General features: G+C 37.8%; 1 protein-coding gene across 1 annotated transcript in view; it reads left to right on the top strand.

The window, feature by feature from the left end:
- Nucleotides 1-1756, top strand: part of CC1H1orf141 (chromosome C1 C1orf141 homolog) — a 43050-nt gene extending 41294 nt beyond the window's left edge. Inside the window, exon 9 of the mRNA XM_049617044.1 lies at nucleotides 654-1756. Within this exon, the coding sequence (XP_049473001.1) occupies nucleotides 654-1226 (573 nt within the window). The 3' untranslated portion in view covers nucleotides 1227-1756. The remainder of the gene's footprint in view (nucleotides 1-653) is intronic.
- The last annotated feature ends 14581 nt before the right edge of the window (nucleotides 1757-16337 follow it).

Consider the following 16337-nt stretch of genomic DNA (forward strand, 5'->3'; position numbering starts at 1 on the left):
AATAAGTAGCTCATTCATACAAATTTTGCTATTCCTGTAACAAAAATAGTCTATTTTTAAGTCAATCTATTACTTTGGCTATATTATTACACAAATATATATTGAGTGCTTTTTATGTGCTAAGTATTGTGGTAAGGGTTGGAGTATCAGAATAAATATAATATTATAAAGATACTTTTAGATGCCTGGAATTATTTATAACGGTATGCAGACTTTAATTTTGGCTTAAATTTGGCTTATCACCTTTGACTCAATTCATTTTTTGGTATGCCTTTTATTTCTGGACATGGAAACCTAAGAAATGCCAGAGCAATGTCCCATCCCACCAATGATCCTATTTTCCCAATGACAACATCTCAGACATTTAAGGAATGTATTTATTTTGTCATATCTCACTTTATTTCAGAAAGGATTTTCATAGGCCAAAAGTTCAGATTTTACCCCTAACATCTTGACAGAATATTAAGAGAAGGAAGTGTGCCACATATAAGCACATCTTTTTTGTGTGTTTCACTACCATTATTGTTCACATTAAAAACGTCTCTGTAGTCATTTTTAGGATACTTTACCATTTCATTCTCACGTTTAAAAATATATGTAGCCTTCTTGTCTCACTAGACTGATGACTAAGTACTCTTTTCTTTAATCCACAGGAACAAAATGACACAAATCCCATAATTTTCCATGAAACTGGATATGTGCAAATGTTACTTTTGACAAAAAATCGGCTTCCTCCCCATCGTATGGAAGATGAAAACATTTACCCACATAAAAGAGCAGATTTTGTCTTAGAAAGAAATTGTGAAACCCTCAAATCTTTAATTAGGGATCAATTTATTATTCCTTCCAAACCTAAAAGGATTATGGCTACAGCATGGAAAAGAAATATACAAGCAATATCTGTTGATGTGGGCCATAGAGTTGTAGAGAGTAAGCTAAGGAAGAAAACTAGTAAGAAGACATTTGAAAACGTATCCTGGAGTAAATTCTATAATTTCTCACAGACTTTTTCCAGCCTAACAAAAAATTTTATGGGCTTCCTTGATAAAACTGTTATTCAAGAAATGAGTGCTAGACATGGCAACTTTGAAAGAATGTTTTCTACAGTAAAACCAATTAGCAAATTCAGTACCTTACCTGTCAAATATTGTTTAAAGCCTTTAAAAAATATACTCAAAGTCCATAAATTAAATAATGTAACACCCTTGGATGATTTGTTAAACTAGTCAAGTGAAAATTAGGCCCCTCAAAAAATATTGTTTTACAGCAATATTTAGGTAACAAAAAGAAAAATAGTGAAGCTCCAAGATCATAGAAGAAATTGTTACCTAAATAATATTCTAGTGGATGGTATAAAAAAGCATAACATAGAAATTGCAATTATAAATCAACAGTCATCTGTTCAAGAAAAGCCAACAATTTTTAGTAAACAAAAGGACAAAATTAGGAAATAATTATCCACAAGAGGGACTAATACATGAATTTTTATGAACTCAATTAGATTCCTCAATCATCAGCATTTCTACAGTAAAGTGTGATTTGGGACCAAGAATGGCATTCACCATCTCTGGAAATTTGCTGTTGGAAGCCAAACAGCAACCATAACCTTGCTCAATAATTGAATATCAAATAAGACAAATGCACCATTAACTTGATGCATGTGGAATTAATCATATATCAACATTTTGGATAATCATTGGAAAATAGGATTACATTAGTGATTCATGCAATTAAAAAGACTTTGTCAAATTTAAAATAGCTTTTTGTTAATAGACATTGAACTCATTCCTATACAATGCCTTTTTCAAGTATACTTTTGACTTTTTTTGGAATTGTTAAATAATTTAAAAGAATAACTTATTCACAATAAGCTAAAAATTTTTTGATACCATGTCCTACTGTTTTCAAGAAGTTGTATTTCAAAATTTCATTTTTAATCCATTTGTTTAAACTTTTTTTTTTTAATCTGAACTGTTAGTACATGAGGAGAAGTAAGTTTAATTAGAAACATTTCCTTTAGAGGAAGGCTTTGGGGGTCTCTGGAAACTTTTAAAGGCAAGGACGTAAATATGTTCAAGGTTTCTGTTTCCACTTCAGACTGGAGGTTTTATTTACTGTGCTCCATCAATGCTCCTCTTGGGCACCTCTTTCCAAGTAGAGTCAGGTTTTGGCTCTAAAATAGAATGGCAAGGAGAGAAAATGGAGGTGGGGGAGGGGATGGGGAAGTACAAATGGAAACTCTGTAAATGAGGGAAGAGCAAGAGTGATGGATAAGATGATGGGCTTTTATCTAAGGCAAGAGCTTTAAGATAGGGTGATGGGCTCAGGTATATAGGAGGTAGAGGAGATGCATACATGCATCCTGGCTCTTTACCTTTCTTCTGGTTACTAGAGGAGTAGCAACAGCAGCAGGTCAAAGTTTTCAAGTCATGTGTCTCTTTTCCAGCAAATAAGGATTGATCCTCTTGTTCTCTTGGCTTGCTGTCATCCATTCTCTTCACTCCCCACTCCCGCCCCATCCTCGTTTTCCCTCCTCCCAGGCTCACTGCAAAGCAAAACAGTATCCCTAACTACCCTGCTGGCTCAGAAGATAAAACACAAACTTTTAAATCACTAACAATAAAAACAATAAGAAATAGAACACATACCTAGTAATAGCACAAGTAATGATGGTAGTTTTTCGTGATACTCACTATAAGGTAATGAAATGTGGGCAGATATGACTAAACTTGAGCAAACAATGTAAACTGTCTGAGCCTTGGGTTACTGTATCCTTGCCTTGAGATGGGACAGTACCTTATTATAGTATTATTATTTTCAGTGTTAAAAAATTAATGTGGTGTGCCTTGAGCATAGTAAGCATTCATTAAAAATTCCCTTTCTATCTTCACCCTTTCCCCTGCTCTTAATATAACATCTCAAAAGATGTTCCCAAAAGTCTCTCACTCCAATCTTTTCTAAATTAAATGCTGGACCTAACTACAGTGTTTGAACTTTAGCCCAAAGTAGATGCAGATTAGAACTGAAGATTTTTATGTTAGTTGTTTTTGGAAGTTTCTGCTGGAACTTGTGAGCTTTATCTTTTAGGAAGAACTAAATCAACTTAACAATTCCATTTGGCTGAGAATTCTCCATTAAAACAACTGGACAGCTGGGAGCAGTGGATTCTGGGAAGGTAGTGACCTAAGCTCAGTACCTTTCTCTTCTACTCTCAGCTTCCATCTGTCATCTTCTAAGCCAGACAGCTGCTGAGATCGTCAAGCAGCGGGGTGCAAGGTTAGACATGGTTTCTCTTCTGATGTTGAGATCTGACTATGGCCCTGGAGACCAGATTCTGAGTCACAAGGCAATGACGGAGGTTGTGCTGTGTCCTGAGACCAGCTGGCTGTTGGGATCTGTGGATTACCAGAGGGAAAGATTGCCTTTGGTCTAATAAAAGTGTTTCTGGTCTCACTGGTCCCAAGAGGCCAGGAAGGAAACACCAAGCCTGTGAGAACACTGGGAAGTCAGAGATCAGTGAATTTTCCCTCAGATGCTTCACCAGGGGATTGTGGTCTGCTTGCTTCTAAAGCACCATTCCATAATGGGTTAGACTTTACCTTCCACCACTCAACAGTACTCTAGTTACTAGACATGGCAATAAACAGACCTGTACTTCCCTGAGCCAACTAAGAAAAGTAATAACTCATCTAAAGGGGCCCAGCAGCAGACAGTGGCCAGCCACGCAGGACTGTAACAGAAAAAGGGCAAAATTATGAAAATTGACAGAAATATCATTTCAGGGATGAGGAGGAATAGGTAAACACAATAATTTTGTAGGATTAGCAATGAGAAAAATCATTAGAAAAAATAAAGTTGCTTCCTGTTTGCTAACCCTGCTAAGTCCAACTCTTTCAGTAACCAGCGATTAAATAAACAGAACACATAGAGCTGCTAGAGGAGACAAGGAACAATTTGATAAGAAAAATAATACAAATACTTAAGGAGATTCAAGTATAGCACACTATATGCACACACACACACACACACTTGCACACTCACTATACTATTTTCCTTAAGATATAGGTTGGATTTGTTATTACTTTCAAGCATAATCTTAATAGAAGAGTTAATGATTAATTGAATAGGATGTATAAGATTTCCAAATAAAAAGGGGAATGGGATTACTATGAAAAAACAAGGAAAATTTTAAAAAGAACCAATATACAATAAATCATAAAAATATTGAAATCAAGTCTCTGTCCTGATACTATATTTGAATAGGTTGAAATTTCCCATTAAAAGACAGGGACTTTCAGGCTGAGTTAAAAAAATAACACTTAACTATATACTGTTTATAAGAAATATAGTTAAAGCAATAAAGAAATCTTGAAAATAAAGTAGTGAGGAAAGAGATACCAAGCCAATGAAACAAAAAGAAGTTGGAGTGGAATTATTAATATCAGATAAACTAAAATTTAAGGTTAGAAACAATAAATAAGGATCTTATATGTTATGTAATAATGAAAATACAATATATTAAAACAGCATCTTTGGTGTTCTTTGTATATGCCAAAGAAGAAAGTGGCTAGTTATATAAAGTAAAAACTACTGGAATTCCCAGGAGAATGTAATAAAAATAAAATTATAGTGGAAGACCTCAGTTCATCTGTTTCAGAGTTAAACAAGTAAAACAAAATAAAACAAAACCCCAAAAATATGGATGCAGAGTAATTATACAATCTAATTAATAAAGTTGATGTAATGGATATGGACCTCAGTTTCTCTGCAACAGAGAAAATAAATTTTGGGTTTTGTTCTTAGAAAATTGATTGTATTGTGGACTATGCAGAAATACCCAATATTTTTTAAAACTTTTTTAATGTTTATTTTTGAGAGAGAGCGAGAGACAGAGAGTGAGCATGAGTGGGGGAGGGGCAATGACAGAGAGAAAAAGACACAGAATCTGAAATAGGCTCTGGGCTCCGAGCTGTCAGCACAGAGCTCGACATGGGGCTTAAACCCACGAACCTCAAGATCATGACCTGAGCTGAAGTCAGATGCTTAACCAACTGAGCCACCCAGGCACCCCAAGAAATACCCAATGTTTTTAAAAATAAATATAGGGATTTAAAAAATCCAATAAAATTAAGAATAAGCATAAGGAAAATTCTAAATTTATTTACTATTTGAAAATAAGGGATGAAGAGGCCAAAACTCAAATTATAAGGTAGAAAATGAAAAGGAAACCATTTCATTCCAAAGCCTGTGGCATAACAGCAAAAACTAGTTCAAAAGAAAATGTAAAGTTTTCATTTTTCTCCCTCTTCCACCCGCTCCTAGTTCTCTTTCTTCTTGGAAAGGATTTAGTAAAAAGGATCCCAAGGTTCTCATCTCAGGAAAATAGAAAAAGCATAAAATAATACACAAGAAAGTATGAATAGGAAATTAACACAGAGAAACACTACAAATATTTAAGTAGAAATAAAAATGTAGTATAAAAGGATAAATAAAAGCAATAGTTGTTTTGTGTGTTTGTTTAAAATACACATGAAAGCTGGGGGTTAAGATGCAGAGAATGGGTGGAGAATATGGAGCGGAGAATAGGTGTGTAGTACCACCTGGAACGTCTATTCACTAGCCTGATTTCCCCTGTATAAATTACCCTAAATAAAACTCTGTGTAAATGGAATGGAGTGCCTCACTTTGTTTTTTGGTATTAAAGGACTTAAGGGAAAGGAGAAAAAAGGAATATGAATGATAAAAGAAACAACCATAGATATAGAAAAGAGGAAAAGAATCATAATATTACATGCAAGCCAACAAATTTGAAAAATCCAGGAAAAAGTGGATGATCTCCTCTATCAAAAAGGACATGATCAAAACTGACCCCAAGGAATGGATATTTGGAATAGACCAGTTTCCCAGAAAACAGTGACATTCACCAAAACCAGATTGAATTCGCAAGTCATTTTCCTTTATTATTGAAGCCAGTGTGGTAGGCAGAATTCCAAAGTTGTCATCCCAAGACTCAGACCTCTCATTATTCAATCAAACACTAGTTTAGATGATGCTGTGAAAGGACTTTACATAAGGATTTAAGGTTACTAACCAGCTGACCTTAAAATATGGAGAATATTTTGAGTTATCAGTGGGCCCAATGTAATCATGATCCCTTAAAAGCAGAAGAATGCAGAAATCAGAAAGATGTGGCAGAAGAGAAGGTAAGAAGGATGGATTAGAAGTTGAGGTTGGAGACTTCATAAAGGCAAAAGTTTTGAGCACTGTTATTTACAACACTTCCGATTTGTTCACAGTTACTTACTTCCTCCATGATTTTGCTATGCTTCTGCATAATTGGAGTGTATTTCCCTACTCCATTGACTTGGGCTTGGTCATGTTACTTACTTTAACAAATAAAATGTGAGTACAGATGACTAGCATGATTTAACTTTGCTCCTGTCTTCCACCATCACAACAGCATGCCTCAGATAGTGGCCATTCTTTGAGCCTGGATGCCCATATAAGAAAAAATTTAGATCTCAGACCAGCTGAGCAAAGCCCAGAAGAGCATCAGCCCACCCATGACTTTCATGTAACATGATCAAGAAATAATATTTTGATGTTGTAAGTCACTAAAATAATGGGGTTATTTCCACAACAAGAACAGACTAACGCAATGTAGGAATCTGACAATACTGACTTCATCTTTGTCCCTCCATCTTGTTCTCCCCTCTGGCACACAGATGGCACCACTTTAGATAACTACCCTGTGACCTCACCACCATGTTCCTTGCTCCATAAAAGCTAGGGGTTAAGATGTGGAGAGCAGGAAGCAAATATGGAGTGGAGAATAGCTGTGTAGTACCACTTGGATCATCTGTTCACTAACCTGATTGCCCCTGTCAATAAAGTATCCTGAACAAAACTCTATATAAATGGTATGGAGTGGCTTGCTTTGTTTTTTGGTATTAAAGTGACTTTTTTAAAAAATGTTTTTAAAGTTTATTTATTTTGAGAGAGAAAGAGCAAGAAGGGGAGGGGCAGAGAGGGGGGGGGGAGAGAGAGAAAATCCCCAGAAGTCTCTGGCACTTACAAAACAGAGCCTGTCATGGGGCTCAATCCCATGAACCATGAGATCATGACCTAAGCCAAAATCGAGAGTCAGTTGCCTAACTGACTGAGCCACCCAGGCTCCCCAAATTCGTTTTACCAGTTTTGGTGGGGGGTGGGGGGAGTTGTTTTTGTTTTTAAGTAGGCTTCATGCCCAGTGCAGAGCCCAACATGAGGCTTGAACTCAAGACCCTGAGATCAAGACCCAAGCTGAGATCCAGAGTCAGATGTTTAACCAGCTCAGCCACGGAGACACCTGGTATTAAAGTGACATCTAAGTCTGCAGAGTACACAGTACTGACCCTCTTCTACCTTCTGACACACTGTTATTTTTGACTTTAATCTTTGAATTTCTCACAAGAAATTTTATAATGGGAGGGGGTTTAAATTCAGAATTGGGCATCTCTGTGTTGTTAGCATTTTATTAATGGAGTATGTTAATCTCATAACAGAACCTCTGATGAATCATGCTGGGCAATGGCCTGGCCATGATGTGAGAATGGAAATAAAACAGGAAATGAAATTTTTATTTTGATACATCATGGGCTTGGAGTTAATTAATGTAATGATTGATGGGGGGCACCTGGGTGACTCATTCGGTTGAGTGTCCAACTTCGGCTCAGGTCATGATCTTGTGGTCTGTGAGTCCGAGCCCCATGTCAGGCTTTGTGCTGACAGCTCAGAGCCTGGAGCCTGTTTCAGATTCTGTCTCTCTCTCTCTCTCTCTCTCTCTCTCTCTCTGCCCCTCCCCCGCTCATGCTCTGTCTCTCTCTGTCAAAAATAAATGAACATTTAAAAAATATATATATAATGGCTGATGTATATTTTAGAGTCTTCTGGATGCAAAATTCACATAGTTGACCAGCATTCCTAGGAGAATTCAAAAAGATGAAATCTCATAAAGGTAAGAAGAATTGCCCTGATAACTGCAAATCTCCTCTCCACATCCCTGACTGACCATAAACTGAATGACTAAGTTCAACAGGTAAGGTAAAGTTAGGGAAGAATACTTATTTCCCTGCTCCTCATGTTTCCCTGTGGAGGTAGGAACTTCTCTATGGTAATGCCTATGGTCTTCTGGCCCATCCATTACTCACTTTTCCCCGTTGAGAAGCGAGATGCCTCATTAGGGGCGGCAGCAATTAGCCCATGTTTCTTGACTGGGTAAGATTAATCTATTAAAAGATGATAAGCACTAAGGAATTTATTCTTTTCTTCCCTCTTTGCCCCAATTCAGAGGACACAGCAATAAATGCAGTGTGTCTGTTCTGCAGACTAAAATGTTCCATTGGGTAGGCAATCCCACACTTGGAAGCAGGGAGGGAGAAAACAGTCCTAAACAAGTCCACTTAGCACTCAAACCTAAGCAATTTTCTCCAAATGGCTCAAATTGTGTTATGACTGCTATCAATCTGCCTGCTGCATTTATCTCTCTGTTGCTTTCAAATTCAAACTCCAGTGAGGAAGATGGGAGTTATTTTTTAGTCCCCTCCAATTCCAACATATATTTTCCAGTGTACTTTCCTGAAAGTTCTGTTGTCAAGGATATTGATTCCATCACATAACTTTGAGTGTGGATGTAGATGGAGTGGCAAGGAGAGAACTGGCAGGGCAATTGAAACTGTTTTCAAGCCATCAATCTCCCCTTTCTTCCTGAGCCACACTTTCCTGGAACTCAGAGTATAATACCCTGGGGCTCATGTATTTCCATGTCAACCACAGCTTCTGAAATACCAGTCTGGACTGAACTGAGGCTCCTGCTTGTTCCAGCATGGTGACTGGAAATGTAGCATTGGGCTATCTACCAACAAGGAATGCCTTCTTGGAGAATATATATTGTGCTTTAAATCTGAGATGGCATTGTCCCATCTTGGCCATACTGTAAGCACCACATTTGGAAACTTTTCCTTCTGTTACATAGAGTAACAGAGACTTAGCTTGCCCAATTTAAATCTCTACCTGATAACACAAGATATATATACTCTTACCAGGAGTCCATAGCCGGGTACTCACATCTTAAAAGAGCAGACCTAAAATTCTGCTAATTTTGACAGTACAAAATCTCTCCCTTAACTCCACTATTCTCTGTTACTAACCACGATGTTCCTTCCAGGTATCACCAACAAATCTCCCTTGACTACATATTTGTTAGTAAGGCAATAAACTTCTCCTGTTTTACTTTCTCTTTTCTGTCCCTATCCCCATGACTCCTACAAACACCACACACACACACACACACACACACACACACACACACACACACACAAACACACACACAGACTATAGCTTTTGTGTGCGTGAGAGACTGTGCAGTCTCCCTATTTAGAAAACCAGAGTCACATAATTATGCCTTCCTCCAGAGCAGAGAACTCCTTCATGGCTTTGGTGTTCACTGACTAGCATTGGCTTGAACACCTCTAGCAGACAATAAAGCCATTCCTCTCAAAATAGCCCATGCCATTTTCAGGTCTTGCTAATTGTGTATCACCCAGGGACTTGACAGGAATCTCATGGTCAAAATTATCCACAAACTGGATAATTTGAGGAGAACTTAATAAGGGGCTGCTTACCAAGGTATCAGCTCAGTGTAAGGAAACTACAAGGGATAATGCAGAGCTCCAGAGCTAGTAACCACCCTAGGTCTACAGGCTGAAAGGAAGGGGTGAGGGGATAGAGGAAAGCAGACAGAGAGAGAAGCATGTGATACTAGCCCATGGTAACATCCCAGGGAGGAAGCCAGGGTAATAATAAATACCCTGGGACCTCACTTTCCTTTTGCCCTCTTTTGTGCCTATAGCCCTTCCCATTGTCTAAAGTCAATCAAAAGTCTGCCATTAAGACAGGGCTGAGACTGGAGTGGAGTGACTAGAGCAAGGTGCCTAGTGCTCAACATACAAGGAGATACTTCCTGTCAGGGCCATGCAAATGCAGCATCAGCACTGAGAGTGAGTGCCTCCTTAAATGTGGTGCCCTAGGTGCCTCTCTTGCCTCATCTAGTCCCAACCCTGGGTGAAGAGAGCCCACTGATGAAATCCATGGAAATCAACCTCCCAGGGCACAGAGCTGGGTTATGAGTCAACTTGAGAATCATTTGGAAGATATTGAGCACACACTGTTAGCAGGGTATTCATTATGGTAAGTTAAAAATCTGTGGCTTCCACTGAACCCACTTGATCCAGGATTACTTGACTAAGTTAGATTTCTTTTAGGTATAATTTCAAAAAGTTAAAAGGCATGACTCTCCTACAAATATAAAATGAACATATGCCAAGGATTTTTTTCAACCCATTCATTAATGAGTAAAGAATAAGATGTTAAAACCAGTTCAAAGGAAAATGTGAAGACAGATTTATGTAGTCAAGTTAGCCGAAAGAATGTTAAAGTGAATATGCTAATAAATGTAAAACTGGTTAATATCTTACAGGGCAATAAATTTAAAGCTTTAGGGTTATCTTTTCTACTGGAGGGAAATCAATTACATCTCAACATTTAAAATTTATCTGTGCTATACACAAGAATCATTTGCTTCGCAATTGATTTTCCACAAGACCGCTTTTCTATTAGAAAGCCAATCTAGGGTGCATACCCTTTTAAGAATTAATTAATACATTGAGAATCCATCTGACAATTCCCAGTATTCCACTAAAAGAATATCCAATAATCACCTTTCTTATTTCTAATATTGGATACTTTTGAAAAGCATTTCTTCTTCTGCCTGGAAGCCTTTTGGATATATAAAGATACGGACACATCTCATTTTACTCCAGGAGTCAGGTGCCCAGGATTAGACCCAGGTGCAGTGTGAGCAGGAAAGTGTTTTGTTTCAGTTCTCCAAGGGAGAATCAAAACCAATCATTTTTAAAGCTGAGGGGATATTGTTAAATGTAAATCCCATTTACTGCCTCCTTCACTCTAAAGAAAACCTTCATTATGTATGTTCTCTGCCCAGAAAAGAGGTAGGGCACTGCCTTTATAGCCATAGCCGTGGGAGGACAACAAGAAAGAGACAAAGAACTAGTCGGACAAGTAGCCACAATGTAGATTCCCAAGTGGCATTTAGTTTGTCAACATACTTAGTTAAAATTTAATCAATAGTTAATTTGATCCCGATACTATACTTTTGTGTGAACTGCAATCAAAATATGGGCTCTCGGTGTCAGGTATGAATTATCCATCTTTAGTGACAATGACTTATAACTGATGCCCCTAAAGACCATTGTGTTCATTCTTTTGGTGTTTTTTTTTCCCCATCATCATCCTTACTATCTTGCTCTGTTCCAATTTGCTTGAGACTTCAGAGATAAAAAGGATCTTGAAAATCTTCTGGGTGAGAGCTGTCCAGTACAATGTTCTATACTGATGGAAATGTTCTATATTTGTACTGTTCAATATAGTAACTGCTAGCCACCTGTGGCCATTATACACTTAAAATGTTTCCAGGACAGGATTTCTCAAACTCAGAACTATTGACATTTGGGCTGGATAATTCTTAATTGCTGCCAAGATTGGTAAGAAAATTCAACCACCTTGCTGAGTTGGTCCACACACAGTCATCCTAATGAATGTCAACCTCATTCTCTCAGCTCTCAGAAATCTTTTAAACTCCCGTTGACTTCTCTTCACAAATTCATGGTGGCTGTTCCAAATTCTCCCACTCTGCTCAAAATCATGACTTCACTCTGCCCACCAGTTCCAAGAATAGGAGGAAAGCAGAATCAGCTGCAGCTGTAGTATGAGATTACTTCCTCATGTAATTCTGGAGTTTACTTAAATCTTCCAGTTCCCATGTGGGTGGCAGTACTGATCAGGTCTGAATTTCTCCATGCTATGAGAAATCCAAAGTGGGAATAGCTGATTCCTTGGATATAAGAGAGACAGCTCAGTGTAGTGAAAAGAGCATTGGATGGAGATGCAAGAGGCCAGGTCTCTACAATCCGTTCTGTTAATAACTCATGGTTATTTGGGCAAGACCTTCAATCTGTCAAGTCTCAGATTACCCACCTTGAATACCAGGGAAAACCTTCAGTGATTTTTTTCCCCAAGATTTTAGATAATCTTTTTAGATCTAGACCTTTTAGATTCTACTTTCTTTTTTACTCTTCATCTTCTAATAATAATAAAAAAAAAAAAGTTTATTGAGTACTTACTATGTGCCGTCACTGTACTAGTTGCTGGAAATCTAACAGTGACTAGAATAGACTTGACTTATGCCCTGATGTAGTTTTATGGGGAAACTGGCTACCTGTTCAATGCCCCACCCTGGGAAAACTCAACTCTAGGGAGAACAATCAATCCAAGCAATAAGGTTGTGTTGCTCTATTCTTATCTAACCCACAAGGCACTGGGAGGGCAAGACTCTGCCTCCTCCAAAGTCATGATTTCTCCCATGCAGCATGTTGATTGTTTAGTAGAACCAGGGATTTTATGCAAAATATTTAATGATGAGCACAGTACAGGCATTGGCCAATGAAACTTATGGCTGAAGCAGGATGTCACTCCTAGACTTATTCCTTTGGTTGCTGATTTGTGGGGAGGTCTGGGGGATTCCAGAGGAGAGACTAGGGTGACCATGGCAGTAGGTCAAGTCTCAGAGAAACTAGGGAAGTTACTTTTTACCAGCATTTATAGAAATATATCTATATTCAAACTACATAGTGGCCATGCTGGTCAGACTGGTCAGAGGCTACTAGTCAGTTAATATTCATTAACCCTAAGTAGAATTGAGGAGGCAATGTGGACACACAGCTATGTGACTTATCAACAGCATTGGCTTTTCCAGAGTCATCAAGAGAAGACTGCAGTACCCCAACATTTTTTTAGAGATGCCTGCTTGGATGGACATATGTATGTAAACCTAAAAAGTTAACTTCAGCTTCCTCTTTTGACTCTACCCAAGTTTCCATCCAGAACCTTTCTGTCCTGGGCCATCTCATAGTTCTACCCATTCCTGAGTCCAGATATTTCTGAGTCCGGATAACCTCCTTGTATTGACATGTCATCTTAAATGTGGAGTTTAAGATTCTAGACTACCTTGTTTGTCCCAATGCATTTTCCTTCCAACAGAAATAACTCTAATGAGTTATTTTCTGCCAAGTATGGGGAAACCACATGTTTCTGTAATGAAATTATGCAATGAACTACTCCACTTCTGCTTTCTCCTTTTCCCCTCCCTCCCCTCCTTCCTTTCATTCCTGTCCCTCCTTTCCTCCCTTTCTTTCTTCTTTCCTTCCACTCTTTTAACATATGTTTATTGTATGCCTACAATATGGCTTTGATTCTAGTTACTGAGAATACAGCTCTGAACAAAAACAAAATCCTCCACTCTTATAGACCTGAGTTATGAAGTTCATGAAACTTTAGCTTCATGCCCTTCATTTGTATGAACTTTTTCTAAGGCTCCAAGAGAGGCCCTAGAAATATGTTTCTCTGCTTTATATACTTTATAAATTTTATAAAATTTGTAGAAGAGGGGCACCTGGTGGCTCAGTTGGTTGAGTATCTGACTCTTGGTTTAGGCTCAGGTCATGTCTCGCAGTTCTTGCGTTCCAGCCCCACATCAGGCTCTGCACTCTCAGTGCAGAGCTTGCTTCAGATCCTCTGTCTCTCTTGCTCTCTCTCTGCCCCTCCCTCACTGGTGAACTCTCTCTCTCTCTTTCTCTCTCTCTCTCTCTCTCTCTTAAAAATAAAAAACAAAAAAGCACCAAAAATAAAATTTGTAGAAGATGTTTTAGCTGTAATTGGTGAAGAATGTTGTCTCTTTCCACCTCAATTTTTCCATCATCATGCGTCCCCTTGTATCAGATGACATTTGAATGGCAGAAAATACTTCGAGAATTCTTGTATGGAGAAATTGAGTGAGAAATATATGGTCTGGGTTTGGTAGGATATATATAGGTGGTATGCATCCACTTTCGTATAAAGTTATTTAGCTGTTTTAATGTAGGAATGGGCTTCTAGAATACTTCTCCTGTCTACTATAGTACTTTATCTACCATGTGACACAAAGTTACATGTCCAGAGGACGTATCATGAAATAAAATGTGTCCTACAGTGGCCAGTTCTAAAAGTGTGTGACTGGATGAGGAGAACCAAGATATGAAACATACAGAGTTGGAAACTATCAATGAAACCTTTCTCTAATCATCAGACAAATAAAATTATTAGTAGGGAATTTGAGTCTCCTCAATACTTAGTCAAAACAAAAGTTCTCTCTTGTTGGCAAAAAACTCAATAATGTGTATACTGTTAAAAAAGGAACTGTATATTTTTTCTGTTTAGGTGGAAATCATACAAAATAGAACTTATCAGAATTTCTGGGTTTATAGGGTACATATTTGTAGCAGCACTACAATGAGTTTGGGTGTTTTATTAATCAATAATAAAAACAAACTAGTTGGGGCTTCTAGGTGGCTCAGTTGGTTGAGAGCCCAGCTCTTGGTTTCGGCTCAGGTCATGATCTCATGGTTTGTGAGTTCGAGCCCCACATTCACCTCCACACTGACCGTGTGGAACGTGCTCTGGATTCTTTCTCCTCTCTCTGCCCCTCCCCCACTAGCGTTGAGTACATGCACACACTCTCTCAAAATAAACATTTTTTTTAAAATGGGCAAAGGATTTGAACAGACATTCTCCAAAGAAGACATACAAATGGCCAACATGTGAAAAGATGCTCAACATCAGGGAAATGCAGGTCAGAATCACAATGAGATATCACTTCACCTGTTGGGATGGTTATTATAAAAAACAAAACAAAAATAAAATAATGTGAGGATATGGAGAAATTGGGACCCGGTGCATTGTTGAAGCAAATGTAAAATGGTGCAGCCATTATAGAAAATAGTGTGGAGGTGCCTCAAAAAGTTAAAAATAGAACTACCATATGATCCAGCAATCCCACTTTTGAGTATTTATGTAAAATAATTTTTTCCAATTTTTTTCTAGTTCCTTACGTGTAAAATTAGGTTATTGATTTGATTTTCAAAAATTTTTAAAGTGTTTATTTAGATTCCAGTTAGTTAACATACAGTGTAATATGAGTTTCAGGTATAAAATTTAGTGATTCAACACTTCCACACAGCACCCAGCGCTCCTCATGACAAGTGCACTGCTTAATCCCCATCATCTATTTCACCCCTCCCCCTACCCACTGCCCTTCTGATAACCATTGGTTGTTCTCTATAGTTAAGAGCCTGTTTCCTGGCTTTCCTCTCTCTCTTCTTCCCCTTATGATCGTTTGTTTTGTTTCTTAAGTTCTACATATAAGTGAAATCATATGGTATTTGTCTTTCTCTGACTTATTTCACTTAGCATAATACTGTCTAGTTGCAATGACATGAGTTTATATAGAGAAGAATTAAAACAGAATTTCAAAGTGATATTTGCACTCTCATGTTCACTGCAACATTATTCACAATAGCCAATATATAGAATCAATCTAAATGTTCTTCAGTGGATGAATGGATAAAGAAAATGTGGTATATATCTACAATGGAATATTATTACATTACATTAATTACAGGAATTACATTAATCCTGTAGATAAATTTGGAGAGAATTAACATCTCAACAATATTGAATTTTCCAATCTATGAACACAGAATAGCTCTTTATTTATTTAGCTCTTCTTTCATTTCCTTCTTCAGTGATGAGAAGACTACTTTGATAAGATGGCATTTAAGACCTGAATTAAGTGATATCATGAGCCATGAGGCTATCTGGAGGAACAGTATTCCAGGAAGAGTACAATGAGTACAAAGGTCCTTAGGTATAGTGTGCTTTGAGTGTTCTAAGCAAGGAGGCCACTGTGACTGACTGAAGAGAGGTGGAGTGAGGGGGCAGAGAATGAAGTCACAAAGGTAACAAGAGGCCAGATCATGTAAGGCCATGTAGGTCATTGTAAGGTTTTGAATTTTATTTAGAGTAAGATGGGAAGTTGATTAAATAATTTTGAGCAGAAGTGTGACATTTGATTTATTTTTTTAGGTCACTTTGGGTGGTTTGGGGAGAAAAGACTAATAGGGAAAGGTGAGTCCAGGATAGAAGAAGAAAAACCATTACAGAAAAAAAATTATAATATTTTAGCAAGCACATATGGTGACTTGGACTAGAATGCCAGTAGAAGTAATAAATGTTGGAATATGGATATATTTTAAAGATAGAGTTGATGGGATTTGCTAAGAACTAGATGTGGGCAGCTAAAGAAAGAGAGGAGTCAAAGATGGCTGTGAGCTTTTGGGCCTAAACAA

This window comes from Panthera uncia (genome assembly GCF_023721935.1).
Source record: "Panthera uncia isolate 11264 chromosome C1 unlocalized genomic scaffold, Puncia_PCG_1.0 HiC_scaffold_4, whole genome shotgun sequence".
Lineage (NCBI taxonomy): Eukaryota > Metazoa > Chordata > Mammalia > Carnivora > Felidae > Panthera > Panthera uncia.